We start from the raw sequence: 26,873 nt of genomic DNA, 5'->3' as shown, positions 1-26,873 counted from the left end.
TTCATTCATTCAGTTTATTCAATAAACATTTAATGAATGTCTTCTCTATGCCAAACACTTTCTAGGCATTTACTTTCTAGCAAGATGTATCCGTTAGCTATTGCCACAATGACACATAACAACCACAGAATCTTAGTGGCATGAAAAATTAAGAATTTATGAAGCACTTATTCTCCCAGATCTGGAGGCCAGCTGGGATTCAGCTCATTAGGCAGGGCTCTGTTGGGCACCTCTGACTCGGGCTGGGGTGACTCTACTTCTTTTCCTGCTTCAGGACTGTGAGTAAACGAGTAGCCCTGCTTCTTATATTTCTTCATCCTCAGACCAGTGGACTAGCTGAGGCTTGTTTCTCTCATGGTTTGTCTCATGTTAGTGGCAGAATCACGAGAGGGGACATGTTCAACTGTGCAAGCACATTTCAAGTCAAGTCCCTGCTTGAGTCACATCTGTGTACACTCCATTAGCCAAAGCAAGTCACAAGGCTGAGCTCAAAGACAAGAGTTGGGAAAATAAGCTCCACTTCTTTTGTGTAAACTTGCAAAGTTCATGGCAAAGGCTGAGAATTGGGGCCAATAATTCAATTTAGGTGAGAAAGACTGAAAATGAACAATAAGCATAATACATAAGAAAATTATCAAGTGTGTCAGAAAGTGATAAGTAATATTGCAAAAAAGAAAAAAAAATTCCAGAGGGTGGTGTGAAGGTGATTTTAATGTGCAGCTAGAACTGAGAACCACTGACCTTACAGTCTTCAACCTGGAAAGAAACCTGGGCAATGTTAATTCCTTCAGCCATTTTCAAAATAAAACAGATCCAGAAAGTGGAAGAATCTTACTAAAGATCCATAGATAGATATAGACGTGGAACTAGGGCATAGATCTCCTGACTCTCTAGACTGTTTCTCTTATACCACATTATTCGAATCTATGGTCTTAGATTTCTCCCTTTACCAATGGCACCAAAAATATGTTGTGGAAGGACATAGGTATTCTTTCTTATCTTGACCGCAAACATTACAGTTGTACTCCCTAAATCTTATGCTTTCCTTAGTAACCCAATTCAGAGCCCAATTTGACATTCCCTGTATTTGAGCTCTTCAAAAGTTTGCAGATATTCTTTCCTCTTTTAGTTTTTTTCTCTCCAAGTTGAAAACTATCGGCTTTGGTCTATCTTCATATGATCCCCCCAAGTCCCACCCAAGCTACCTACTTGGTTATTGGGCTTTCTCTCTTCCTCAACTCTATAGTTCCTTAAATGAGTAGTCTTTCTTGAGTTGCCTTTTTACTCTGGGCTTCCACTAGGCCTTACAGTCATCATTTCTGTTTTGGATTATGGTCTTCTTGATTTGCCAAGATGAACAGTCAAAAGAAAAGAAAAGATATGGAACCTGCTTGTACCTGGAGTTTATTGTCTGAACAGAAAGGTGAGTAACTAAATGAGGTAAGAGGGGGTATAATTTAGGTAATCCTGTTCATTATGTTTCCCCAACTTCTTCTCCTCATAGACTTTGGGATTCTTTCGAATCTTTAAAATTGTGTTGCATGTGTATCGGTGTGTGTATATTAAGATATTACATGGATACAGTATTTACCCATTAATAATCTCTTGAAAATGTCTCCATAATATTTGTGTTTCCAAAAATGAGGAAAAGGACAGCAAGGAGAAGAGGCAATTATAGTTTCTACTGTTTTCCATAATACCGAAAGCATTTATAATCATAAAAGAATCTTGTCTCTCCCTTTACTGTAACCATAAATTTTCACAGGAGACAGCCCAAAAAAGCAAAGAGTGAAGATTGCTGGAGTCCTTTTCCTTGTGACTGATTTCTGAACTGCAAGGAATGTTTAGTTAAGGGGAATAGAAACTTGTCTTCAACAGACCACTCACTTGCCTGCCCATTTCTGTGATATTCTAGTATCCGCCTCTTCAGACTCTGCTTCCTCCCATTCACCTAGTTACACCTTCTCCCAACTATAAGTCTCACTCTTGCTTTTAAAGGTGTTCAAGTACTAAAAACCTATAGGAATGTGGAGGGGTGCGTGTGTGTGTGGTGTGTGCGCATGCACACATTTGTATATTTTTATCTGTATACCTATATATGTAAGGGTTTGGATTGAGTGTGTGTGTATATGTATTTGAATGTAAGTCATTGTATATATCTGTTGAACTAACATCAGCAATGCCTTATTCTTTCTCATTAACAAGTTAGGCTCAACAGAAGCTCCAACAGAACCAATAGGGTAATGTTCAATGGAAAGCAAAGTACCAGAAACAGTCTCTTCAAATAATGTATGCGCCTTTAAGTTCATGCCTAAAATTTTCCTTATTGGTCATGTAAATGTAAATGTTTACATCCTAAATATATCTGTGTGGGAAGTTCTTACATTTTACTTTATGTTGGACATTAGCTATAAAATACCTTGGTGGGTAAGTTAGAATAGATGCGAGGTAACTTTCTTTCTTCGTTGTATTTCTGTTTGTGGAGCAGCATGAATGGCTGTAATAATGTGACTAAACTTATGTATATTTCATGTTTTGGTATGAAGGTGTATTTGTGCAATTCTTAACCTCAGCTCTTTTCCTTCTACAGCTGCTTCAAGTTCTCTGGCTTCATATTCATGGAAGGAGCTTATAGGTAGATGTCTTTTCTGTTTTACTCTCTTTTTCTGTTTTGGTAATAGTGCCTCTCATGAACCTGGCTGCTCATCCCCACTCCTCTCCTATATTCATTGGGCAACAATCGTTGATATTTTTGGTAATATCTATGAAGCCCCAAATGGTCATAACAAATAGGACTTTTATATCATATAGAATAGGTATTCGAATACTGGGAGGACTTCCGATGGTGGTGGTCAAGCACCAGATATACACAATTTTATGGCTAGAATAGACCAGTCTATTTCTGGAATGATCTAGATGGAGGTCAACAAGTTAAAACTAGCAGGCCAAATCCAGCCAGCTGCCTGTTTTTGTAAATAAAAGTTTTACTGGAACCAACCATGCCCATTCATTTGCATATTGTCTATGGCTGCTTTCGGCTAAGATGGCAGAGTTGAGTAATTGCAGCAGAGACCCAAAAGCCTAAACTATTTACAGAATTTTACAGAAAAAGTTTGCCAACACTTATCTAGGTCAGCATTCCCCAAACTGAGTTCTACAGAATACTATTCTCCAGGAATTAATAACTTTGCTTTTAGAAAAGGGTTCTATAGTCATTTAAGACCAGAAAATGCTGGATTAAACAAAATTAAACAGCCTTTTTTTTTACTGTAGGTCATCCCAGAGCCTTTCATATGCTAATACGGATTGAGAATCTAAAAGGGGGTAGAGGGTGCATTCCCCTTAACTTATTTGACCACAGGACACCTTTTTCACAGCTCTCCTATTAATATCTTGCAAAATAGTGTTCCAAGGAACACTTGTTTGGGAAATCCTAGCTTAGATATTCACTTAACAGAAGTTTGAACTTGATAACTGACTCCTTGGATTATTTTTTTCTAGTTGCAGAAGGTGAAAAGCTATGTAGTATGGTATTTAAGCACATAGATCATAGCTTCAGACAAACCTGAATCTTAATTAAGTCTCTGCCACTTACTAGCTATCGAACCTTGGACAAGTTACTGATGCTATAAGCAGGACTAGCTACATAATTTATGGGGTACAGTGCAAAATGAAAAGGCAGGATCACTGGTTCAACAATTATTAAGAGCCAGTCCTGATGGCCTACTGGTTAAAGTTCGGCGCTCACGGCTTTGGCGGCCTGGGTTTGCTTCCCAGTCGCAGAACCACACCACCTGTCTGTCAGTTGCCATGCTGTGGCAGCCGCTCACATAGAAGAACTAGAACGACTTACAACTAGGATATACAACCGTGTACTGGGGCTTTGGGAAGGAAAAAACATCTAAATTAGAATTAAAAAAAATAAGATATTCAAGATAGTGACAGCAGAGCATTACACCAAGCATGGGTCCTTCTGAGCATGAGACCTGTGCACAGATTGGTCACCCATGAACTTATAACCCTGGTTATGAGTTTCAATTTCCTCAACTATAAAATGTGGATAATACCTACCTGCTCCATGGGATTATTGTGAGAGTTAAATCAGAAATGTATGTAAGGGGCCTAGTACAGTATCTGGCACAGAATAGTCAATAATAAATGACTTGTTTTTAATTCAAAAGCATTTATAGCCATATTCAATAAATATTTATTGAGTGTCTACTATGTGCCAGGCACCATTCTGGGTACTTACAGTACTATGGTGAAGAAGATGGACAAGGTCCCTGTCTTCATGTAGATTATTGTTTAGTCAGAAAGACAGATAATGAAAAAATAAACAAGGCAATTATAAATTGTGATAAGTGCTATCTAGGGAAAACGGGGTGCTGGGAAAGGGAATGGTAGGGAGGATCTGCTTTAAATTGGGTGGTCAGGCAAGACCTCTTCTAGAAAGTAATGTTTAAGTTGAGATCTGAAGGATGAGAAGGACCTGTCCATGGGAAGAGCAGGAGGAAGAGTGTTCCAGGCAGAGAGAATAGCTAGTGGAAAGGCCCTAAAGTAGGAAAGAACATGGTATTTGTGAGAAACTAAAAGTAGGCCAGTGTGGCTTTACTGTAGGGACTGAGAAGGACAGTAATATAAAATGAGTCTGGGAGGGGAGGTAGGTAGGGCCCAGATCATGGCACACTTTGTAGGATAAGGTAAGGATCTGGGATTTTATACCAAATGCAATGAAAAGCTCTTGAAAGGTTTTGGGCAGGGCAGTGACATGATGTAATTGATATTTTTAGAAGATCACATGGGCTGCTGTGTGGAGAGGAGCAATAGATGGGCAAGAGTAGATGAGTAGGAGGCGATTTTAGCAGTCCAGGAAAGAGCTGATAGTGCCTGGGACTTGGGTAGTATTTGAGGACTTCGTGATAAGTAAATGGATTGGAGGCTTATTTTGGAGGTATAAATGATAGGCCTTGCTAATTGATTGGATGTGAAAGATTCAAGGGAATAAAGAAATAAAGACTCCTAATATTTTTTGAGCAACTCGGTGGCACTATTTAACTGAGATGAAAGGCCTGGGGAGAGTTTTTTTTTCGGGGGGGCGGGCAGTGGCGTAGAAATCAAGAGCTCAGGTTTAGACATGTAAGTGAGACATCCAAGTGAAGATGGTAGTATTAGTAATAGTTGTTTTTTGTATTGGTGTTTAGGATTCTGTGGTTACTAACTTTTGGTGTCACCTCATTAGATTACCGGGAAGTATTTAGAAAACATCTAAAAGAAAAATACCTAAAAATAGGAGTTGATAAATGTTATCACCATGGCAAGCATATAGAGTCACGACTGCTTGTTGTAAAAGAGCACGGTATATCAGAAGAGGCATCATATGGAATTCCTCAACAAGATAATTTTATTGACATGGGACATGTGTTTGATCCTGATGAAGAGGGCTCTAGCTCATCCCGAACTGTGGTGCTTCAGGGATGTGCTGGGACTGGGAAAACAGCCGTGGTGCACAAGTTCATGTTTGACTGGGCAGCAGGAGTGGTTACTCCAGGCAGGTTTGACTATCTCATCTATGTTAACTGTAGAGAAATAAGCCATATTGCTAACCTTAGTGCTGCTGACCTGATCACTAACACTTTTCAAGATATAGACGGACCAATCTTGGACGTTATTCTTGTATATCCAGAGAAGCTTCTGTTTATTCTTGATGGATTCCCTGAGCTCCAGAACACTGTAGGTGACCAAGAAGAGGATCTTAGTGCTAACCCCCGGGAGAAGAAGCCAATAGAGACCCTCTTATGTAGTTTCGTGAGGAAAAAACTGTTACCCGAATCCTCCCTCCTGATAACTGCCCGGCCTGTTTCCATGAAGAAACTCCACTCTCTGTTAAAACAACCTATCCAGGCAGAGATCCTATGGTTTACAGATGCTGAAAAGAGAGCATATCTCTTGAGTCAGTTTTCAGGTGCTAATACAGCGATGAGAGTCTTCTATGGTCTACGAGAAAATGAGGGCCTTGATGTTATGTCTTCTCTTCCCATCATCTCCTGGATGATCTGCAGTGTCCTGCAGTCACAGGGAGATGATGACAGGACTCTCATGAGGTCACTTCAGACCATGACTGATGTGTATCTGTTCTACTTTTCCAAGTGCCTCAAAACCCTTACAGGCGTCTCTGTGTGGAAGGGACAGAGTTGCCTGTGGGGCCTTTGCTCTTTGGCTGCAAAGGGCCTGCAGAGCCAGCAGGTCCTATTTGAAATTAGCGACCTCAGAAGACATGGGATAGGAGTGTACGATACCAACTGCACTTTTCTCAGTCACTTTTTGAAAAAAGCTGAAGGGGGTGTCAATGTCTACACTTTCCTTCACTTCAGTTTCCAAGAGTTCTTGACTGCTGTTTTCTATGCCCTGAAGAATGACAGCAGCTGGATGTTTTTTGATCAAGTGGGGAAAACATGGCAAGAAATATTCCAACAATATGGAAAAGGGTTTTCATCATTAACAATACAGTTCTTATTTGGCGTCTTACATAAAGGAAAGGGAAAGGCTGTGGAAACTACTTTTGGAAGAAAAGTCTCTCCAGGACTTCGAGAGGAGTTATTGAAGTGGACTGAGAAAGAAATAAAGGATAAATCTTCTAGGTTACAGATTGAGCCAATGGACTTGTTTCACTGCCTGTATGAGATTCAGGAAGAAGAATATGCAAAAAGGATAGTGAGTGATTTAGAGTCAGTTATACTGCTTCAACCTACCTATACAAAAATGGACCTTCTGGCTATGTCGTTCTGTGTAAAGAGCAGTCATAGTCAACTGTCAATGTCTCTGAAGTGTCAGCACCTACTTGGATTTGAGGAGGAAGAGCGAGCCTCAACATTCATGCCACCAGCTTTGATGCTTAATCAGTAAGTATAGTAATGTCTTTTCCCCAGTGTTTTGGCTTTCAGAAACGATGGACTTTCTTGTTTATTTCGAGTGTTCAGGCACATGATCATTTCTAGCATTGTCTATAAATAAAACAAATCGTCTCTGTTTTCCGTATTTTATGTCAATCAACACAATAAAGATTTATTGAATATCTGTCACACATTGAACACTGGTGTAGGTAGACACTGAGGGAAAGCTAACATTTTTGAGCACTTACTATGTGCCAGGCCCTGTGCTAAGCACTTATAAGTGTGTATATATGAGAGTGTGTGTGTGTCTCTGTTAGTCTTCATTGTCAGTCTGTGAATGTGCTTTATAATTATAAAGTGTTATGAGCACATAAGTCATCAAGATTATCATTGAGGACCCTGCTATTTTGGTGTTGATGACTATTCTGGAAAAGGTTGTAAACTTAGCATTGAATTGGTTGTCACTCTCCTCTACATGTACTTCATCACTGAGGCCTCAAAGAGCTCCAGGTTAGTAAGGGGCAGAGCTGCACTCCTGTATATATTGCTGTAAAGCCTGGGCTCTTTCCATGAGACTTGCACCTTCACAGAGGGTCCACAGCTGGAGTTCAAAGAGGCTTAGGTAAATCACTTATATAATATGGACTGTACACTACAAAATACAGTTCTACTGACTTACTGACTAAAGTAGCCAAGAAGACTTATACCTGTGTTATTTAGAAAATGCCCCTGGTCATAAATCTGTTCTCAGTACTCAGGTTAAGATGGACGGTTGCCTCTCCTTTAGTTGCAGGGCCAGCTGAGGGGTAGTGGACCTTGAGAAGGAGATAAGAGTGAGCAGGAGGCTCTACTTGGAGAGTGATTTAACCCGAGTCTTTTATCTGATAGTTGTTATTTCCTCAGTGGGCAGTAGCATAAAGATGGAAATGAGCGTGGGGTATGTGTGTTTGAGGGAAGTGGGGAGAAGAAGGGAGGTGCAGCAAGAGTTTGTGTTTGGGACTAGAGGGAGAGGGGTAGAAGAGATTACATGGACTCAGAATTATGAAGGACCTTGGCTACAATGTCTTGATGAATTCATGACATCTTGAATCCAACTGTATATCATAAAGTAAAATAATGGACAAATACTTTGAGAGATTTTTAAACACTGATGGAAACAAAAAGGGGCTTCTAGTTCATTCTGGGTTTCCAGAAAATAAGCCTTAGATGGAGTCCATACCCCCAACTCTACTGCCTTTATCAGAGGGCTTAAACTGACTTGAAAATTTAACCCCAAATACTCCTTTCGTAAGCATGTTGACCAAGTGGGAGTTTACTATTGAATTTTCCTAGTTCTCAGTTATTGTCATTAATTTTTCGATTAGTACTGATGACCAAGAATCAGTTATATTGTAAAGATAGCTTGGGCAATCACTCAACCTCTCTGAGCATCTGCAAAATAGTGATTACAATACCTGTCATTGGGTTAAGGACCAGATAAGATAACTTGTGTATTTAAATTGCTTACCTTGATGCCTGGCACACAGTAACATGGCAGACCTGAGTACTGACCTCTGTTCTCTTCCTACCTATGTGACCTCAGGCAAATTACTTAATTTTGGGGGAGCCTTTATTTCCTTATTTGCAAAATGGAGTAATACCTCCTAAGGTTTTTGAAAGAGGGAGTTAGTACTAGTATGGGAACAAAAGCCAAAATAAGCCTTTTACTTAAAATTTTATTTTTAATTATTTTGTTTTAAATTATTTTTGCTTTCTCATCTCTTTTAGGTCCTTCCAGCTGGGCAATTTGCCAGTGTCTCGGCTACACTTGCTCTGCCAAGCACTGCGTAATCCAGATTGTAAAATCAAAGACCTGAAGTAAGTTGAACTTTGCTTTAAACTCTTAGATATTTGCAGGTAAAGACTGGGTTGCTAGAAATTGTACTCTCAGCTGATCAGACCTGAAAACCAAGTATAACTAGTGCTCAGCTTCTCCATAGTGAACCAGCAAATGAAAAGATGGGCTGTGAGCCTAGAAGGGGTAGGGAGTCAGGCACAGATCCCTGCCAGCCCCTCCTGCCTCTTCCCCTTTTATAGGTGCTGTTTTTGCTGTAGCAAGTGGGTGGCAGGCTGTAACACCTAAGAGATTTTTGTCTGGTGCCCCTCCTGGACCTAAGCTCCTTCCTTTTCCTTCCAGAATTCCACAGTCCTCCTCCTTGGTTTTCTTTCAGTTGGGTTCTATCCCACTCCGTGCATCTTGTTGATCCTTTTCTCTCCCTCCATTCCCCACCCCCATCTCCCTGTTATTCCCCAAAGTGCCATTGCTCAGAAGCCCCCACTCCCACCCTGACCTTCCGCCCGTGCTCACTCTCAGGTGTCTTGTCTGCTTGTCTGTCCACATCACGAACACACAGGCATGAGCCCCCTTGCTTTCCCACGCCCTCGCCATACAGATCAGTATCTGCTCTCCTTCCTTCCAGTCCCAGAGGAAGAGGTGGCCTTTCCAAACCCACCCAAGCCAGTAAATTCACTTCTTTTTATTTTTTGTATTTTTGTGGGCATTCAATTATTTAACCTTACAAAACACAGAGGTATATAAAAATATAAAAGCCTTCCACCGTACTGCCCCGTACCCCACCCAACCCCATACCTCCACATCGCCAACTCCTACTTCCTATCCTGGCCTTGATCCCACCCTCCCTAGGTAATACCTTGTTTGGTTATTCACACATAAATCTATAACATAAAGCACACATAAGTCTATAATATACATAGTATATGTATAGACTTTTATAGAACTTTTGGGGGTTTTGTTTCACAAAAATACAAAATTGGCCCTATCATATTTTTTTTTCATTGAACCATACGGTGGACATGCCTCAAATACTGTGTGCAGGATCTACCTCATTCTTTTACATATTTCTTGCGTTTTCAAGCTTTCTTCAGCTATCTCCTTCCCCATGGCTCAAGTTTCTCCCATATCCAAAAGAACTCTCTCTCAGCCATGTATCCCAACTCACTCCTTCCCTCCGCAGCCAGGAGTCCTTGAAGAAGAGCCTCCCTCACTGACTGCGCATCCTCCCTTCTTGCTCACTGCTCAGTCCTTGCAGGTGGGCTTATGCCCCTCCCCCGCCCAGATCTGCTCAAAGATCAAAAGTGAACGCCAGACCCAATGGACACTTTTCACCTCTCATCTTAGGGGCCCCCTGCAGCTCCGGCACTGCTGAGCATGCTCCCCTGCAACTCTCTTCCCCCTGTTCTGACTACTCCTAAGTACCTCATTGCCTCCATGGTTCTCACCAGGAGAGATTTCGCTCCCCAGTGGACCTGTGGCAATATCTGGAGACATTTTTGGTCTTCACAACTCGGGGGGGATGTGCTACTGGCATCTACTGGGTAGAGGCCAGGGATTCTGCCAAACATCCTACAGTGTACTGGACAGCCCCCTGCGGCAAAGAATTATCCAACCTCAAGTGTCAAGAGTGCTGAACTTGGGAAACCCTGCTCTAGAAGGATGGAAATGAGCCCAAGGACATTTCTGACAAGTGCATATTGGGGATCTTGCCCCCAATCCTGATGGTTGTCCACATCTTCCCCAACGGGAGACAGCCCAAGGTCACATCCAGCTGTTGCAGAGATGTCCCAGGGCCATGACAGCTTCAGTCTCTAGGTCCACAGTCTCCAGGCGATGTCGAGGGCTCCTCTAGTTGTCTCAGTCTGGTCCAGGTGTGACTCCGCACCATCCTGCCACCTGCAGGCTAAACCATGCATTAGCCCTGCCCCCCAAGATAGCTTACAGTCATCAGAGGGGAAGATGCAGACCATTCTCCCCTCTCCCCCCTCCCGGTTCACCCCATCCCTCTGGACATTGATTTCCCATTGGGATATGTTCTATTCCACATTTCTGAATTCACTGAGGGCTTCATAGCCAGATTTCCCTCCTACTGTTATCCTGGTGGTGGGTTAGGGGAAAGGATCTCTCAGGATGGCACCATACTTTGGTCAGTGGTCTGGCCCAGCAAACCCTCCGGGCACTATCAGTTGCTGACTCACTTCCTTGGCAGTGGCATGAGTTCCTTGATCAGATCTGACTGTCCCCAGTTCTGCCCACTGCGGACTGGGGAGGATTCTCCTGTCGTGGGGCTGAACAGCCACAGCCATCCTCACCTGCAGCTGGTCCCGTTGTCCTCTGTATGCAGCCCTGAGGGATTCCCTTAGAGGTGGCAGATCTCTGCCATGTTGTAAGCCCAGGTTGCCCCAGGCCTGTTTTGATTGTTTCTCGTGATATAACTCACCCAGAACATGAAAGAGCTTCCTGTCCAGTTCATTCCTGGGGACTCTGGGGATGCAGGAATCCCCACTACCTCTCACTCCCTGAGGAACCTCCCCAGCCAGTTCCAACATTTTCTTTGATGGTGTGTGGTTTGCAACAGCTCTTCTGGTGCCAATTTCTGTCTTGGAAATAATCTGGTTGCCCAGAACGGGAACCCACTCAACTTAGCTTAAAGAAAAAGGGATCTGTGTAAAGTGGCTTTTCACAAAGCACAATTGCAGAAAATGGAAACGTGGTCGGGCCGCCACTCTCGCCATCTCTGGGGTCACAGGATCAACTCCTCTCTGCTTCTCTGTGCCTGTGTGCTCCCTGGGACCTCATACTGTCACCCTCTAAAAGACACTTGGCCTCTGTAAAGCACATGGTTCTGCTACCCCAAAGCCAGGGCTCAGCTGTGGCCTCAGTGTCCATGGCTCTGACCTTAGCCCCAACTCCAAGTGACCCACCGTTTCATTGCCCAGCACCAGCCTGACTGTGGAATCTGCCTCTCTGTTCAGATTCTCTAGTGTGAGAATCTGTTTTGCTCAGGATGGGTCAAATGTCCACTCCTGTGCCAATCATCTACAGCCCAGGTGGCAGGAGGGAGTGAGTCGTTATATACATGGCTGCCCAGGTCCACCAGAGACTAGGGTTGGGGAGAGAGATACACATAAATAGAAGCTGCAGCACTTCTGGGGTGTGGAATGCTAATGCTTTGGAACACAAAGGGGGTCATCAAAACATGTCTCTATGTCTCTCTTCACCCCCAACCCCCCAATCTACACCCTCCCCAGCTGCCACCCCACACCCCACCCCACTTCCCCACCTCTCTCACAACCCCCTTGTCCCATCCGCCAACTCACCCCCCCCACTCTTCCCAAACCCTCCCCTACCTTTTCCCCTCCCTCTGAAAATTGATTTCCCATTGGGATGTTTCTGTTCTGTTTCACGTTTTTGAATTCAAGGGTTTTGTAGCCAGATTCCCCTCCCACAGCGGAAGCAAATTTCCCTCCTTGAAAAATTCACAGCCTTACACCAAGGGCAGTCCCAGTCCCCGGGCCTGCGAAATACTGGAGGTCTTCCCTGACCATGGGGATTGAAGCCTCTCTTGTCTCTCTGGGATTCAGGATCTATTCCCTGGGCCCCCACATCAGGCCATAAGCTAACATTAGAGGGCCCCCAGTGAGGAGACGACTGAGACGGAGCTCCTGCCCTGAACATTGCTGCTGGTGGGGATGCTGTGGGTGCGTCTGGAAAAGGGAGTAAGGGGCATGAATAGGAGTATGTGAATGAGGCCGGGAGCTGCACAGGAAGGGGTGCTGGGGAGACTGTGGACCCGGGCTCCATGGTCTCAGAGAAGTAAAACATGGCTGTTTCCGCAGACCTGAGACCTCCCTCCCTCTGCCCGCCAGAGGGGTAATTTTTCTGCTCCAGAGCTCCAAGAAGCTGCACAAGGCCTCCACCCAGCTCCTTTGCAGCCTCCTCCCCCTCCGCATCCTTCTGTCTTCCTCCTCCTCCTGCAGCGCCAGCGGCGGTGGCAGTAGTAGCAGCAGCCACGCTCACCTCCTCTTCCTTCTCACCTGCTCCTTCTGTCCCAGCCCTACTGGCAGTGGCCAGGCCTGGCCGCTCTGCGACCCACTCCCAGGGAGACCCCAGCTCCTGGAGAGAAGTGAGCACAGTTGAGACCAGTTCTGGGGATGGAGAGGGGGGCGGAGGGCAGGGCGGGGAGATGGGGCAGGGACCAAGTCTGGGTAATCTTAGGGCCTGGAGGAGCTTCCACCTTAGAAGGTCCCCCTCTTTCTGCATTTCTGCCAGGTTGGCATTAGTCTGCCGCAGCAGCTGGAAGGCTGCCTCCTTGCACTCCATCTGCTGCACTGTGAGCTCCTTCACAACTGAGGCCAAGGCTTGTGTGGCTGACTTATGCAGTTTGGCCAAGTCCTGCAGTGACTGCACTCTGCGCCCATGTAACTGGCCCTGTCTGCAGGTGAAGTGCAGGCCCAGGGCCAGGCTGCCCCAGGCACAGTTCTCTTTGGCTTTGCTGGGCACCGCACCGTCCTCCAGGATGGCCCTGAGCTTGTCTTGTATCTCCTCCCAGGACAGCGATATATTCTCGAGGTAGAACTCAGGGCCTTTTGCGTGCCTGGCCATTTTCTCATTCATGAAGGCCGCCACCTGGCCATGCTGGAACCCACCACAGGGGTCCTCAGGTTTCAAGGCCATGACAGCTGAGGGCCTGAGGGGCGTGAATCAGTTAATTGTCCCCTCTCTTCCCACTTGGTCTCCTCTCCTCCCCTTGCCCTCCGACCCCAGACCCCCATGTAAAGACCCCCTGACTGGCTTGCCCCACCCTAGGACACCTCCCACCAGACCTCACCTCTCCAGCTGGGGGCCAGAGGAGGTGCAGGCCGAACACGCCCACCTACTATGCCCAAAGAGAAAAGAGAGAGGGCACCTCTCTTCCTCCAAGGGCTCCTAGGAAAGATGGGAGGATCTGGGGTGCTGGCGCTGGCAGATGAGAGAATAAGGTCCCTCCATGGGGAGAAATAGGAGTGGTCAGAAAGGACTGAGAACCAAGAACATGAAGCACTTGTAATCAAGTACAAAATGCCCCCCCATAATGGTTTGCCCCATGCCAGGGGGCCCTCCTTTCCTAGAGATGGAATATTCTAGAACAGGAAACAGCCCCAATCCTTCAGTGGCCTCGGGTACCCCCTTGAGGAAAAGGGTGGAGCCAGAGAACATCCTCATGCCCCATTTGCCCAGGACTGAACATTGTAGTCACCCTAAATGGTCATAAATCCTGGCCATTTCCACTCCCAAAATGTGTCTTTAATCTGTCAGCCTCCACCCCCTCCCCCACAATCCTCGTCCAGCCCCCTCCCCCATCATTTCTTCCCTGGACCTCTGACATCAGATCTGTCTTCTGCCCTACCCTGTCACCAGAGAGATCTGATCATGTCTCTTTAAAACTCCAATGGCTTTCTGAAGCCTACAGGATAAACCAGACGGACCTCAGGCTGAGTCCTACATTGCCACTTACTATATGACGTTGTGCTATAACTGAATCTCAGTTTCTACCTATGGGCCTACGATGAAGGCTGAATGACAGTGCATGTAAAGTTGATGTAATGTTTTCTATGGTCCCATTTTTGTAAAATGTACAAACAAATCCTCTGTGTGTGTGTGTGTTTGCATATGTTTCTGTGATCTTGGAGAAAGAAGTGGAGGACATACACCAGACTGTTAACATTGGTTATCTCTGGGAGGTGGAGTTGGAGGGGAGGTTGCGAAAAAGTTTTTATCTTTTTAAAATACATCTTTCTATAATTTCGTTTGTTACAAAGAACGTATAACTCTATAAGTATGCATGTATTAAAAATCTGGAAAGTTATATAGCAAAATTTTAATAGTGGCTGTCTTTGGATGGTAGGAATACAGTACTTAAAACGAAATTTTATTCTTGATATTTTTTCTATTGTAAAAATTACTTAAAATAAGCATGTATTATGTTTTTCAATATTAAAAAAATTATTTTTTCTGATAACTTCTGATCATTGTGAATAATTTTTGAATACCTAGAAAGTAAATTTCTCCCTATAATCCCATTCTTCCCCCAACCTAGAAGATAACCACTGTTAATAGTTTGATATTTATCCTTCCAGTCTGTGAAAATAGGCCATAGCAAGTAATTGGCAGTTTTTCACACAAAGCGTCTTCTCTCTTTCCTCCTGGCCTTTGCACAGGCTGCTCCATGAGCGGATTACCCCTCAGCTCCTCCTGCTCTCCCCACTCCCATTCTCCTCATCCAGCTATCTCCTGTTCAGTCTCTATTCCACTTTCACCAAAGCACTCAAGTATTTCTTAATCCTCCAAAACTCACCCAAAGCTAGGCTGAATTCTGCCACCTTTCCGTGTCCCCAGCATGCCTTGTGCATACCACTTGGAGTGCTTTTCACACTGTATTATCACCCATGATTTTCTCTTTTTTTCCCCCATTAACTGGGCATTCCTTGAGGGCAGATCTGGGTCTTAATTATTTCTGTGTTTTTGTCATCTCACACAGTGGTAAGCACTCAATAAATTAATTGTTGAATGAATGGTAAGGTGCAAACAGGTACCTTTAAAGAGAGTCCTATTTTCTTTCTTCTCTGAAATGAGTTTTTCTCCACACAGACTGATTTTCTGCCACCTCACAGCCTCTTGTGGTAGGGACCTCTCCTTAGTATTTGAAACCAACCAGTATCTGACAGATTTGGAATTTGTGAAAAATACCTTGGAAGATTCAGGAATGAAGCTTCTGTGTCAAGGATTAAAACGGTCAAACTGTGTCTTACAGACATTGAGGTAACTACTAGCAGGAGAATTTGTTTTCTGTGTTCATATCATTTTTTATCAATTTCTGTTTGTGTGGGGGAAGAGCACAAGTAAGTTAATGAGGTTATTCTTCTGTTCTCTGAAGGTTCTACCGATGCCTTATCTCTCCTGCTTCTTGTGGGGCGCTAGCAGCTGTTCTCAGCAGCAATCAGTGGCTTACTGAGCTGGAGTTTAGTGAAACAAAACTGGAAGCTTCAGCTTTGAAATTGCTTTGTGAAGGCTTAAAAGATCCAAATTGCAAATTACAGAAGCTCAAGTAAGTTGTAACTATTAGTTTCCGTACTGTAGGAAGAATTTTAAAAATGTGCAACTCAGGATGGATTTTGTGTGATCAAAACACATTTCAAGGAGTCAAGGAGAGGGTGAATAAAAGTGGCAGTCCCTAAAATTGTTTCTATGGAACAAGTTTAGGGAGAGAATTTTCATTGTAAATGGCAATAGCATCAATGACAATAATAGTAACCCACACTTATTGAACAATTACTTTGTGCTAAGCATTGTGCTGAGTGCTTTGTATACATGATTTCCTTTAATCCACACAACAGTTCTGAGAGGTTCAGATGATTATCCTCATTTTAGCAGATAAGGAAACAGAGATCTAAGGTCATAAGACTAAATAATATGGCAAAGGCACAATTTGAAACTCACGTGTGTCTGACTTCAAAGTCCATGGTGATGACTATCGTATATGTATTAGTCAGGGTTCTTCAGAGAAACAGAACCAATAAGATGTGTATAAATATATAGAGAGATTTATTAAATATATAGAGAGATTTAGTCTAAGGAATTGACTCACATGGATTATGACGGCTGTCAAGGTCAAAATCTGCAGGGTAGGCTGGCAGGCTGGAGCCACAGGAAAGAGCTGATGCTGCAGTTCAAGTCCAAAATGCAGTCTGCTGGCAGAATTCCCTCTTCTTCTGTGGAGGTCAATCTTTTTCTATTAAAGCTTTCAACTGGTTGGATGAGGCTCACCCACATTATGGAGGGTAATTTACTTTACTCAGTGTCTACTGATTTAAATGTTAATCTCATCTAAAAAGTACCTTCACAGAAACATCTGTAATAATGTTTGACCAGATATCTGGATACCATGACCTTGACACATAAAATTAACCATCACAATATATATGTGGGATTTTCTGAAGCAAAACCTCTTTAGCATTAAAGCTTTCTAAAATCCACTTTAAAACTGATTTTTTTGGCAAAATGCCTCTATTTAAAATTTCTAAATTGGGGAGGTAGAGATACATGTCTTTATGGGCTCTCTTCAAGACTGACTTTGGAGCCTGCTAACTCAAGAGAAAATTGAGGTCTCGAAGACTGTAGTATATATATCATAGAAATTCTTGAAAGTGATGGAGGAAAGAGTTGGTGGGAAATGGGTCAAGGAATTGGACTACTTAATATGGAGAAACAAAGATTGAAAAGGCTGGAAGGTCAATAAAAACCACTCTTTGTGCCAAAGAAGGAATATTATGTGATTCATGGTGATGGGCTGGGTCTTTCTAAGGATGGCAAATTAATGAATAATGGACTTTTAAATAAGAGGAAAGGAAAAATCTTTTGACTGTAAAATTTATTAAGGATTCTTATAGCATTTCCCCCCTGGGATTTGAAAGAAGATATGAGATAGAGTGCTAAATTCATGCAGGGAATTAAAATGAGATTAGGTCATCTTGATATTTCCTCCCAACCCTTTTCTTTTTTGGGGGAGTCAACGTTTATTGAGATCCCTCTTGGGGACACAGTGTTGTGGGAGCAATGTACAAGTCCCTTTCATGGGAAACGGGGGCTGTGACATACTCACGGTTAGGGGTCTTGTATGGGTGGGACTTTATTTTCTCTGCTCATAAAGTATTGTGGGTAGGGAATGAATAGGATGATAAAGCAACAAATTCTGTCTCTGTTGGTCTTTCTTTCTCTCCAGGTTGTCTGCTAGCTTTCTCCCAGAAAGCTCAGAGGCTGTTTGCAAGTATCTTGCCTCTGTTCTCATTTGCAATCCAAACCTCACTGAACTGGACCTGAGTGAAAATCCCCTGAGGGATACAGGGGTGAAGTATCTTTGTGAGGGTTTCAGACATTCCAACTGTAAATTGGAGAAACTAGAGTAAGTTTCTTAGAACTATCTGGCATCATCTTATGACCCATTAGACTTGTTGAATGACTACTGTGTGCCAGGATCTATGCTTGGTGCTTGCAAGAAGTTATTTCACCGAATTCACTCCTTGCAATAACCATATAAGGTGGGTTTTCTCATCCCCATTGTACAGATGAGGAAACTGAGGATCAGGGGAAAAGTGACTTGTCCAAGGTCACACCGCTAAAAGGTGGTATAGTCAGGATATGACTCCAAAATCGGTCTCCAAATCTCATGCTCTTTCCAGTATACTACCATCCTATATGTTTACAGGAATGATAATAATTACATTTTAACTCTGTAAAGAATGCCTATTCTGCACCCAACACTGAACTAGATGTGGGTGGAGTTATCAGAAGGAAAGCAAGTGACAAGGCTGCCCTTAAGGACACACAGATATAAAACAATTGGAGAGCAACACAGTTCAATGTGTAATCAGGTGCCCAACACCATGGAATCATTTAGAATTGTCAGATGAGCCCAGGGAAAGGGAGGAGGTTACTGTGGGCTGGAGACCTCAGAAGGAGACTCTGTGAAGGAGGTGGGCCGGGAACTGAAATATGAAGGATGGCTAAGACTTAGCTAAATGGGGAGGCGGGGAGAACGTTCTCAGGAAGCTAAATGCAGCAGTGGCTGATTTTTCTTCTTCTTCTTCTCTGGGTAGCTTGAGCACGTGTTACCTCACGGATGCTAGCTGTGTGGAGCTGTCTTCTTTCTTGCAAGTGAGTCAGACTTTAAAAGAGCTGTTTGTATTTGCCAATGCCCTGGGGGACACAGGAGTACAGCATCTCTGTGAAGGTCTGCGGCATGCGAAGGGTATAGTTGAGAATCTCGTGTAAGTGTCTGCTTGTCTTTGTCCTTCTCGTGGGCCTTGGCATTTGAAGTTCAGTGGGACTCCCTGCTGCCCTGGTTAACAGCCACCTTCATGTCCCCATTCCTCCAGGCTTTCTGAATGTTCCCTCTCGGCAGCTTGTTGTGAGTCCCTCGCCCAAGTCCTGAGCTCCACCCGGAGCCTGACAAGGCTGCTTCTAATTAATAACAAAATTGAAGATTTGGGAGTGAAATTGCTGTGTGAAGGAATAAAACAGCCTGACTGTCAGTTAAAGGAACTGGCGTAAGTATCACGGACTATTGCCAAAGGCAGAGTTTCCTGACGTTTCAGCAACTCCCAAAATTAAATGAGGAGTTTTTGGCCTGGTGATTGAATCTCCGAGGAAGCAATCAATGAAGACCCAAATAATTTAAGGGGAATAAATTTTCCCCTCTCCACAACCTCTGCTTGGCCCTGGCCCAAAGGATTTTTTTTTTTTACATGACACTGATTTTCTAACGTGTTTTCTTAGTGGGCAAACACAATTCTTGAAGTGACTCAGTGCAGATGAAATGATGCCAGCCTTCTCTACCTTACTTCCTGGCAGATTGTGGACCTGTCACCTGACTGGAGAGTGTTGTCAGGACTTGTGCAATGCACTCTACACCAATGAACACCTGAGAGTCCTTGACCTCAGTGACAATGCCTTAGGGGACGAGGGCATGCAGGTGCTGTGTGAAGGGCTAAAACACCCCTCCTGCAAACTACAGACCTTGTGGTAGGTGCATGGGGATTCTTTGTCCACTGGACTCTTGTCCAAGACTGTATATGAAATGGAGGGTCATTGTGGAACTTGGGATAAAACTGATTTATTTCTTGAATCCCCAATCCCCCATAGGTTGGCACAATGTCACCTCACAGATGTGTGCTGTGGAGCCCTCGCCTCTGTCCTCAACAGAAATGAGAACCTAAGATTGCTAGACTTAAGTGGAAATGACCTCAAGGACGTTGGAGTGCAAATGCTGTGTGACGCACTGATTCACCCAATATGTAAACTACAGACGTTCTAGTAAGTTACTGTGGTGGGGGAAGTGGGAGGATGGGTCACGACAGGCATGTTGGGTTTGATCATAGCCCGTTGCAGTGAGACAAGAGAAGAAAGGCTGAGGGTAGGCCATGCGTAGGCAACATATCAAAGTTAAGTGAAATCGCCAATAAGCCTCCTCCTTGGACACAGGCAGGGAGAGAGGCAGAGAAGAGGCGGTGCTGGATCTCCCTGCTAAGGGAAGCAGCATGGTGTAGGAAAAAGAGCACCGGACCTAGATTTTGCTAGGTCTGGCTTAAACACTAGGTCTAGCATCTACTAGTTACATGACCATGCTTACTTACCCTCCCTGAACTTTAGTATCCTTTTCCGTAAAATGGACCTAATACCAGTACATGACTACCTGGTGTTAGCATGGGGATTGAATAAAGTGAGACATTAATTACGAATGTACCTAGTACAATTCTTGGCACATAGGAGGTACTCCATTAGTGTTAGACCCTTTCCCTTTCCTCTACTAATACCTGCTAGAGGGCTTAATGTTTACATTTTGAGAGTCTTCAAGACTCAAGAGGATGAAGCCGTCATGATGCAATTATAGAAAGTGGAGGTCTTGACCTTTTCTGGTCAATGTCTGTCTACCAGCTCAGCAGGCTGGCATGACACACAAAGTAATTCTTAATTAGGATACAGCTATGCTCTGTTGGCAGCTAACCAGTGACCAAATGGCCATGCATTTCTGGCATTCTGAACTGGAACACATGATGGAAAATAAAAGCCGAGTGCAAAAATTCCACATTCCAAAGCCAGTTTGAGGGATTAAAGCATAAATGAAAACAGCATAAAGGCCTGTTTACAAGTCTCGCTGAAACAGAAGCTGGTTCTCTACTAGCAAAGTGAAGTCGGTTAGTTTCAAAGGCCTGAGAGTGTGGCAATTACTGCCTAGGAAGAGGGAATTATTCACAACATTATAAGGCTCAGAGACTTAGGGGCCTCCATGGTGCCTTTCTCAGAAAGAGGTGACTGGAGTCTGTATTGTCAACAGGTTGAAATAAACTGAGTGATCAATCCTAATGTTTCTTTAAATGTAGAGTAATTTAATGTGGTAGCACTCTACAGTGTGTATGCTTCAGCAGAGGTCCTAAATGATAGCAAGGAGAAATTATTTTGTTGGTGATGCCATGCCATTATTTGTTTTTTATTGTAAATTGTTGCACCGTTTCCTGTTTCTCTTGCTTTGTCTTTTAACCAATATGCTTCCATTGTGTTTTCAGGCCAGCCTTCAAACCTTTATAACTTGTCAATCGACAGGTTGATAGCAGTGTGCAATAATAGCTCAGAATACAAAATAAAGGACACACACACAGAATAGACACCATTCACTGACCTCAAATAAATTTTGAATGTTAGAGTGTATATAAGACAAACAACACTGAAATCAATAGAAATATATACTTACTGAGGTAAGGTGAGAGGAAACTATGGATCTTTTAAAGTGGTGGTGGGCTAGAGGGGGGAAAATCCAGGAGAGCCTCCTAAAAAGGGGGCATCTTCTCTGGAAATTGGAAAGGGTGGAGGAAGAAGGTTATTTTCTAAGAACTGCTGAAGTGTGGAATCTGAATCTTACTCCTCATTGTATTTTCCCTTGTAAACTTCCCAGCTCAGTGCTCTGTGTATAGCAAATACATATAGCAGACCAGTTGGTAATTTAGGGCATCTGGGGGCAAGGCAAGGAGACACTTAATGATATGTTCAATAAAGACTAGGTGTCTAGACATTCAGAAGGTCAAGGAAAAAGAGAGGTTGTGGCCTCAGAGTGACAAAGCTTACCTTCATTCATTCCACAAGCACTTGCTGAGTATCTGCTATGTGCTAGGCAAATGTGCCAGGTGCTAGGAGACAAGAATGAATAAGACGTGAGACACGGTCTGGACTCCTCAGGCCTAGTGGGCCTAGTAGTAGAGACAGGCATGTGAATTGATGAATGCAATAGGGTAATCATGGCAGGAGACAACTCACCGAGCCCAAGAGCATCAGGAAAAGCTTCTTGGAGGAAAGGCCACCTGAGTTGAGTCTCAGGACTATAGCCAGGGGAAATGGGGGTAAGGATGATGAAGTGTAGTCCAGGCTCAGGAGATAGCATGGGCAAAGGTAACCAGACAGTAGGTTTATGGTACTTGATGGGGATAGGGGTGGACAATCTCCAGGAAGTTTGCTATTGCTGGAGCATAAAGTGCAAAGCAGAATGTGTCAAGAAATGAGCCCGAGGGGTAGGCAAGGCCTTGTATGCCATGTATGATTAGTAAGAGTTGTTAGCAGAATTCTGGGTACAAATTCAGTCATTGTTCTCTTTCTCTCACATACTCTAGTATTAGTACAGTTTAGGGCCTCTCCTTGCCTTTTCAAAACTGGCCTCAAAGATGGAGCCAGTTTTGCTTCCAAAGCTGGTTGAAGAATCAGTCCACTGCTGCTGCTGTTTCTCACTGTCACATGGGGCTGATTCTGAGAACTGATGCTGCCCAGTCCCACAGAAGCTTGGTGACTGGATGGTCATGCTCTGGCTGGTCTGGATCCCTGCCAGCCCTGCAGTACCATTATGCTTGGGCTCTGAGGTTACATATGTCTTAGTCCACACCCAAGCGTGCAGCCATTGCTCTTTAAAGTACCATATATATCAGGGTGGCTGGGTCTAGAGGAGCTCCTTGAATCAGCCACAAGGATATATGTGTGAAACTTTCCCTTGCCCACAAACGTGTAGGCCCCTGAGTTGAGTCAGGGGCCCCACTTAAACCTTCTTCTTTCTTCAAGATAATTTTATGTTAGGGGTCTTGGTGCCTTTCCCCGGCACTGGACGTTGGACAAAGCCACCTGGCTCACCCTGATACATGTTCTTAATTCTAAATTTGGAAAGAAGGGGTTGAGAGTATCTGGTCTCTTAACTCTCAGAAAACCTCTGGGCTTCCTAAGCATATTGGCCCACTTGTTCCCCAGAAGTGTGTTCTACATATCAGGAGGTAAGACAGCTTTTGCTAAGTCACTCAAAAAAGTCTAAAGGTCTTGTTACACTTCCATGGCATGAAATGTCTACTTACCCTACAATTGCATAACTAGCTGGGCTACCCACTTCACTAGATAAAGATTAGCTTCTAGCAATTAAAAACTAAAAACTGCACTTAACTACATACTTGAAAGAGCTTGTACCTTCTTTTGTAATCAGTGGGTTTTAATCAGGAACACATGTGGAGTTTGAAGTGTCTGAGGGACACTGCGGGAAGTTTTCTAGTAGGTAGGCAGTTGGATATAGGAGCGTGCCCTGGAGATGATAGCTGAAGCCATGACAATGGATGAGATCCTCTAGGGAGAGTCAGAAGAGAAGAACCTCTGAGGAACATCTCTGGGGAATTAGCCATGGGCAATACCAATTTTTAAGAGGTGGGTATGGAAAGGAAAATCCTTGGAGAAATCCAGGAGAGAAAGGTGTCCTGGAAACTATGGGAAAAGTGAGACTCAAGGAAGGAAGAAGTAAGTGCTCAACAGTACCAAATGCAGCAGTTAGGTCCAAAAGGATGAGTACTGAAAGGTGTCCATGGGGTTTAGCAGTCGGGAGGCCATAGGTGACCTTGTCCAGGGCTGTTTTAGTGGTGTGGTGGGGCCGGAAACCAGATTGCAGCAACTTGAAGAGATGGGGGAAAAGGAAACGGAGAAGGAGCAGAGACTAGTTTTTCAAGAAGTTTGTGAAAAGGAGAAGAGATATGGGGTCGTGGCTGGGGGGAGTTGTGGGACTGCATGAAGGAAGGAGTTGTTCTTTTTCTTTTTTGCCTTGTTTTAGGATAGGCAAATTTGTAGGCTGAGAGAAAGGAGCCCATAGAGAGGGAGAGGTTATAGATACAGGAGCGGGAACTAATGGATTAATGGAGCAGGGCCTTGGACAAAGGCAGGCAGGGACAGAAGTGAGAATCCAAGAGAAAGTTAAGTATTTTCTTTTTTGAGACCCGAGGAAAGGAGTTAAGGCTGAGGGAGGAGGTAGATAGCCAAGTGGGTGAAGTAACTGAGTGGTGCCATGAAGCAAGTGTGAATGGGAATCTTATCCTTGAGAATAGGAAAGCTTCTGACAGCATCTGTTGGCATGACTTGACACGAGATTCTTTTCATTTTTCATAGCATTGACACGGATCATTTACATGAAGAAACATTCAGAAAGATGGAAGCTTTAAAAATAAGCAAGCCTGGAATCACCTGGTAGTTTCCAAGGAGAGCCCCCGAATCAGCTGCACATAGACCCCCTCCATCTGGTGCCGTCTTTAACAGTTGTGCAGTATTCTTATTCTAAACCTGTTAACCTTTGGTGAGGACACTAGTGTGAAACAAGAAGCAGTGATTGCTATTTCTTACATAGAACCATCCACTAAGTAGGATGTAAAAGGCGGAAGCACCTTAGTTCAAATGTCTTCAGCAATAATAACTTATATTCATATATTGTGTTATAATGTTTACTCTGTTTTCACAAAAACCCTGGAAGAGGGGAAGATGAGGCTCAGAGAGGTTGTGACTAGCTCCAGGTCACACAGCTCATTAGTGGGACCCTTGGGACTGGAATCCAGCCAGGTCTTCCAATACCCAGACCAGGCAGAGAAACAATAGAAACAGTACATGTGAATGAGTCCACTTAAAGAAACAAGATACTTGAAATGATTAAGGGACAAAAGGGTATACAAACACTCGTTATATCTTATGGTGCTGATTTTAAGTAAAACTGTAATTCACAAAAGAAAGAGAGAGAAATGAGCTGGATTAATAGGGAAAGTGAGACTTGATGTGGGCCTTGAGAATGAGTAGAATTGAAGTAGGGGGAGATATACTGGCTGGCGGCTGTAAGGCTGCAGGCAAGAGGGCTGTGTTTGTGAGTAGCTCACCAAAAGCGCCTTGAGAGAGAGAAATGTTTGCATTAGCGTTTCTTAGCTGCCATAGTATCCATAGCCTAGGCTCCTGAGGGTGCTTTCCAGTTCCCAGGCTCAGCTCCCTTTCTGAACTTTTAATACCTCCCCCATGTGTTTGTTCTTATTCATGGACTCCTATAACTGACTCAGTCCTCATCCCTGACCGCATATTGCAGAGCTTAGCACGGATCCTGCACAACCCCATGTTTCTGTCTCTGCCTGGATTCCAGAAAACGCCAGATGAGACAAGTGGAGAAAGGGAGTGCCAGGCAAGGAATATAGCACAAGGTCTGTGAAATAGGAGCAAATGTGGTGCGGAATTGATGGAAAAGTAGGCTGACCTGATTAAGGTGGACAGTTGTCTCTGGAAGCTACTTGAATAGTAGTGTGACCCTGAATAAGTCATGGGATTCTTGGAGCCTTAGTTTTCTCATCTATAAAATGGGGATAAATTGACATTAACCTTTCAGGGCTGTTGTTCGCAACATGGTGCCTACCCTATAGTAGGTACTGATTAATGGTAGCTATTTTTATGAGTGTGTACCTGTAATATCACTCAGCTGTGTAGTCTTGGAGCTCCCAGATTTTCTTGCTGTGTAGTCAGTGTGAACTGTGCATTTGAACTAAATGTGTGTGCTGGAGGCAGTGAATCTAGTGGAGGAAGAGACACACAGAGGGAAATTATTGCAAGCGAGAGGTCCAGCTGCTCCATGACCTCATCCATCATCACGTATTGTTCCCCGCTGCCCTGGGAGATGGTAACTCTCAGTCAGGAGACCACGTCTGGCCTGAGACTGGTCAAGATAGCAGTTTGTTGCCAGTTTTCTCAAGTTCTTCTTTCCTTTTAGTTGTTTAACACTTATTTATTATGTGCCAGGTTTTGTGCTAAGAGTTGGCTTTACAGAGATGAATATGCCTATTCCTGTGCACTTCCACTACAACGTTCTCTGACTGTCCTGGTCTCTCTTTCAGTCTGGTAAACGTCATCAAACTCAGTCACATTAAGAACTCAAAGATATATGTTAAATGAGAAATTGCAGAACTCTGTGTGTGTGTGTGTGTGTGTGTATCCTGTTTGTGTGCAAAAGGATAAATATGCATGTGTCTGTATGTGTCCAGAATATGTATGGAAGGCAGGATATATACAAGAAATTGCTAACAAGAGTTACCTCTGGCAAGTGGAATTTGGCAAGCAGGGGCAGTGGGAGAAGAGGAAAGGAACTTTTCATTTTCATCTATCGCCCTCTGTTCTACTTGATGTTTTTACCATGTGCATGTATTATTTTTGTAATTAATAAACTTGATGCTAAAAATAAAACTCATTCATACTGAGGAGTTATTTCTTTTTCTTTAAAAATGACGATTTAGAAGAAAATATAGGGCAGGCATTTATAAGCATGACATAAAAACCCAAAGGAAAAGAATGAAAGATTTGACAACATCAAAATAAAAACCCGTTTTATGAAAAAAAATACACCATAAGTAAAATTAAAAGACTAGTGATAAACTGGAAGAACATATTTGGCACTTGTATAAAGACAAGGCTAATGTCCATAATATAAATTACAAATCAGTATGAAAAACAGAACATAGAGGACTTCTACTTCCAGCAACGATGCAGTAATAGTGAGTGGATTTAACCCCCCACATTAGCAACTCAAAAAATGGGCAAAATATATGAAATGACAGTTTCCAGACATTGGCTAACGGGCAGAGTTGGGACAAATAACAAATAGCAAGATGGTAGTTTTAAACAAAACCGTATCAATAGTCATATTAGAGTTAATGGTCTCACAGCAATCCAATTAAAAGGCTGAGATTGGTAGAATGGAAAAAAAAAATTTTAAAGACTCAACCATATGCCACCTATGGGAAACCCACTTTAAATATAAAAACAGAAATAGGTTAAATGTAAAAGATAGGGAAAAGACCATAATGGCAACATGAATTTTTGAAAAGCTGGAGTGACTATATTATTATCAGAGAAAGTAGATTGCAAAGCAAAGAACATTGCCAGAGATAAAGAGGGCCATTTCATAATAATAAAGTGGTTAATTCATCATGAGGACATAACAATCCTAAATATATATGCATCTAAATAACAAATTCAAAATACATGAAGCAAAAACTGACTGAACAGGGACAAATACACAAATCCACAATTTTAGTCAGAGACTTAAACACCTTTCTCAATAATTGATAGACCATGGAGACAGAAAAATCAGTAAGAATATAGATTTCAACAATACAAATAATAAATTGACGTAATTGACATCTATACAATACTCAACCCAACAACAACAGAAAACAGATTCTTTTCAAGTGCACATTGGACGTTTACCAAGATAGACCATATCTGGGTCGTATAACAAGTGTCAGTAAAGT

General features: G+C 43.3%; 2 protein-coding genes across 2 annotated transcripts; one reads left to right on the top strand and one right to left on the bottom strand.

The window, feature by feature from the left end:
* Positions 1-362: 362 nt before the first annotated feature.
* Positions 363-25,805, top strand: LOC101391694 (NACHT, LRR and PYD domains-containing protein 12-like). The gene is made up of 12 exons (XM_004440466.3): positions 363-1,423; positions 2,591-2,635; positions 5,240-6,899; positions 8,658-8,747; positions 15,355-15,525; positions 15,641-15,811; positions 17,486-17,665; positions 18,360-18,530; positions 18,639-18,809; positions 19,114-19,284; positions 19,405-19,575; positions 23,713-25,805. Exons 1-12 carry the CDS (start codon positions 1,354-1,356, stop codon positions 23,792-23,794), a joined length of 3,153 nt encoding a protein of 1,050 aa, XP_004440523.2. The 5' UTR covers positions 363-1,353; the 3' UTR covers positions 23,795-25,805.
* On the bottom strand, positions 12,142-13,401 carry TEX13B (testis expressed 13B). Its single transcript, XM_087426596.1, has 2 exons — positions 12,944-13,401; positions 12,142-12,841 (listed from the first exon to the last, which is right to left on the bottom strand). The coding sequence occupies exons 1-2, from the start codon at positions 13,399-13,401 to the stop codon at positions 12,142-12,144; spliced, it is 1,158 nt and encodes a 385-aa protein (XP_087282722.1).
* Positions 25,806-26,873: the final 1,068 nt, after the last annotated feature.

The sequence above is a fragment of the Ceratotherium simum genome, chromosome X (genome assembly GCF_057802395.1).
Source record: "Ceratotherium simum simum isolate JZ-2026a chromosome X, ASM5780239v1, whole genome shotgun sequence".
NCBI lineage: Eukaryota > Metazoa > Chordata > Mammalia > Perissodactyla > Rhinocerotidae > Ceratotherium > Ceratotherium simum.
This window is presented reverse-complemented; position numbering and strand designations above follow the sequence as displayed.

Excerpts from the sequence above, each read along its gene's own strand:
- LOC101391694 (XM_004440466.3), top strand. The coding sequence starts at position 1,354 with ATGAACAGTCAAAAGAAAAGAAAAGATATGGAACCTGCTTGTACCTGG. Across the intron at positions 6,900-8,657 it reads CCAGCTTTGATGCTTAATCA|GTCCTTCCAGCTGGGCAATT; the intron begins GTAAGTATAGTA and ends CATCTCTTTTAG. Across the intron at positions 15,812-17,485 it reads TGCAAATTACAGAAGCTCAA|GTTGTCTGCTAGCTTTCTCC; the intron begins GTAAGTTGTAAC and ends CTTTCTCTCCAG.
- TEX13B (XM_087426596.1), bottom strand. The coding sequence starts at position 13,401 with ATGGCCTTGAAACCTGAGGACCCCTGTGGTGGGTTCCAGCATGGCCAG. Across the intron at positions 12,842-12,943 it reads AGGTGGAAGCTCCTCCAGGC|GGAGCTGGGGTCTCCCTGGG; the intron begins CCTAAGATTACC and ends CACTTCTCTCCA.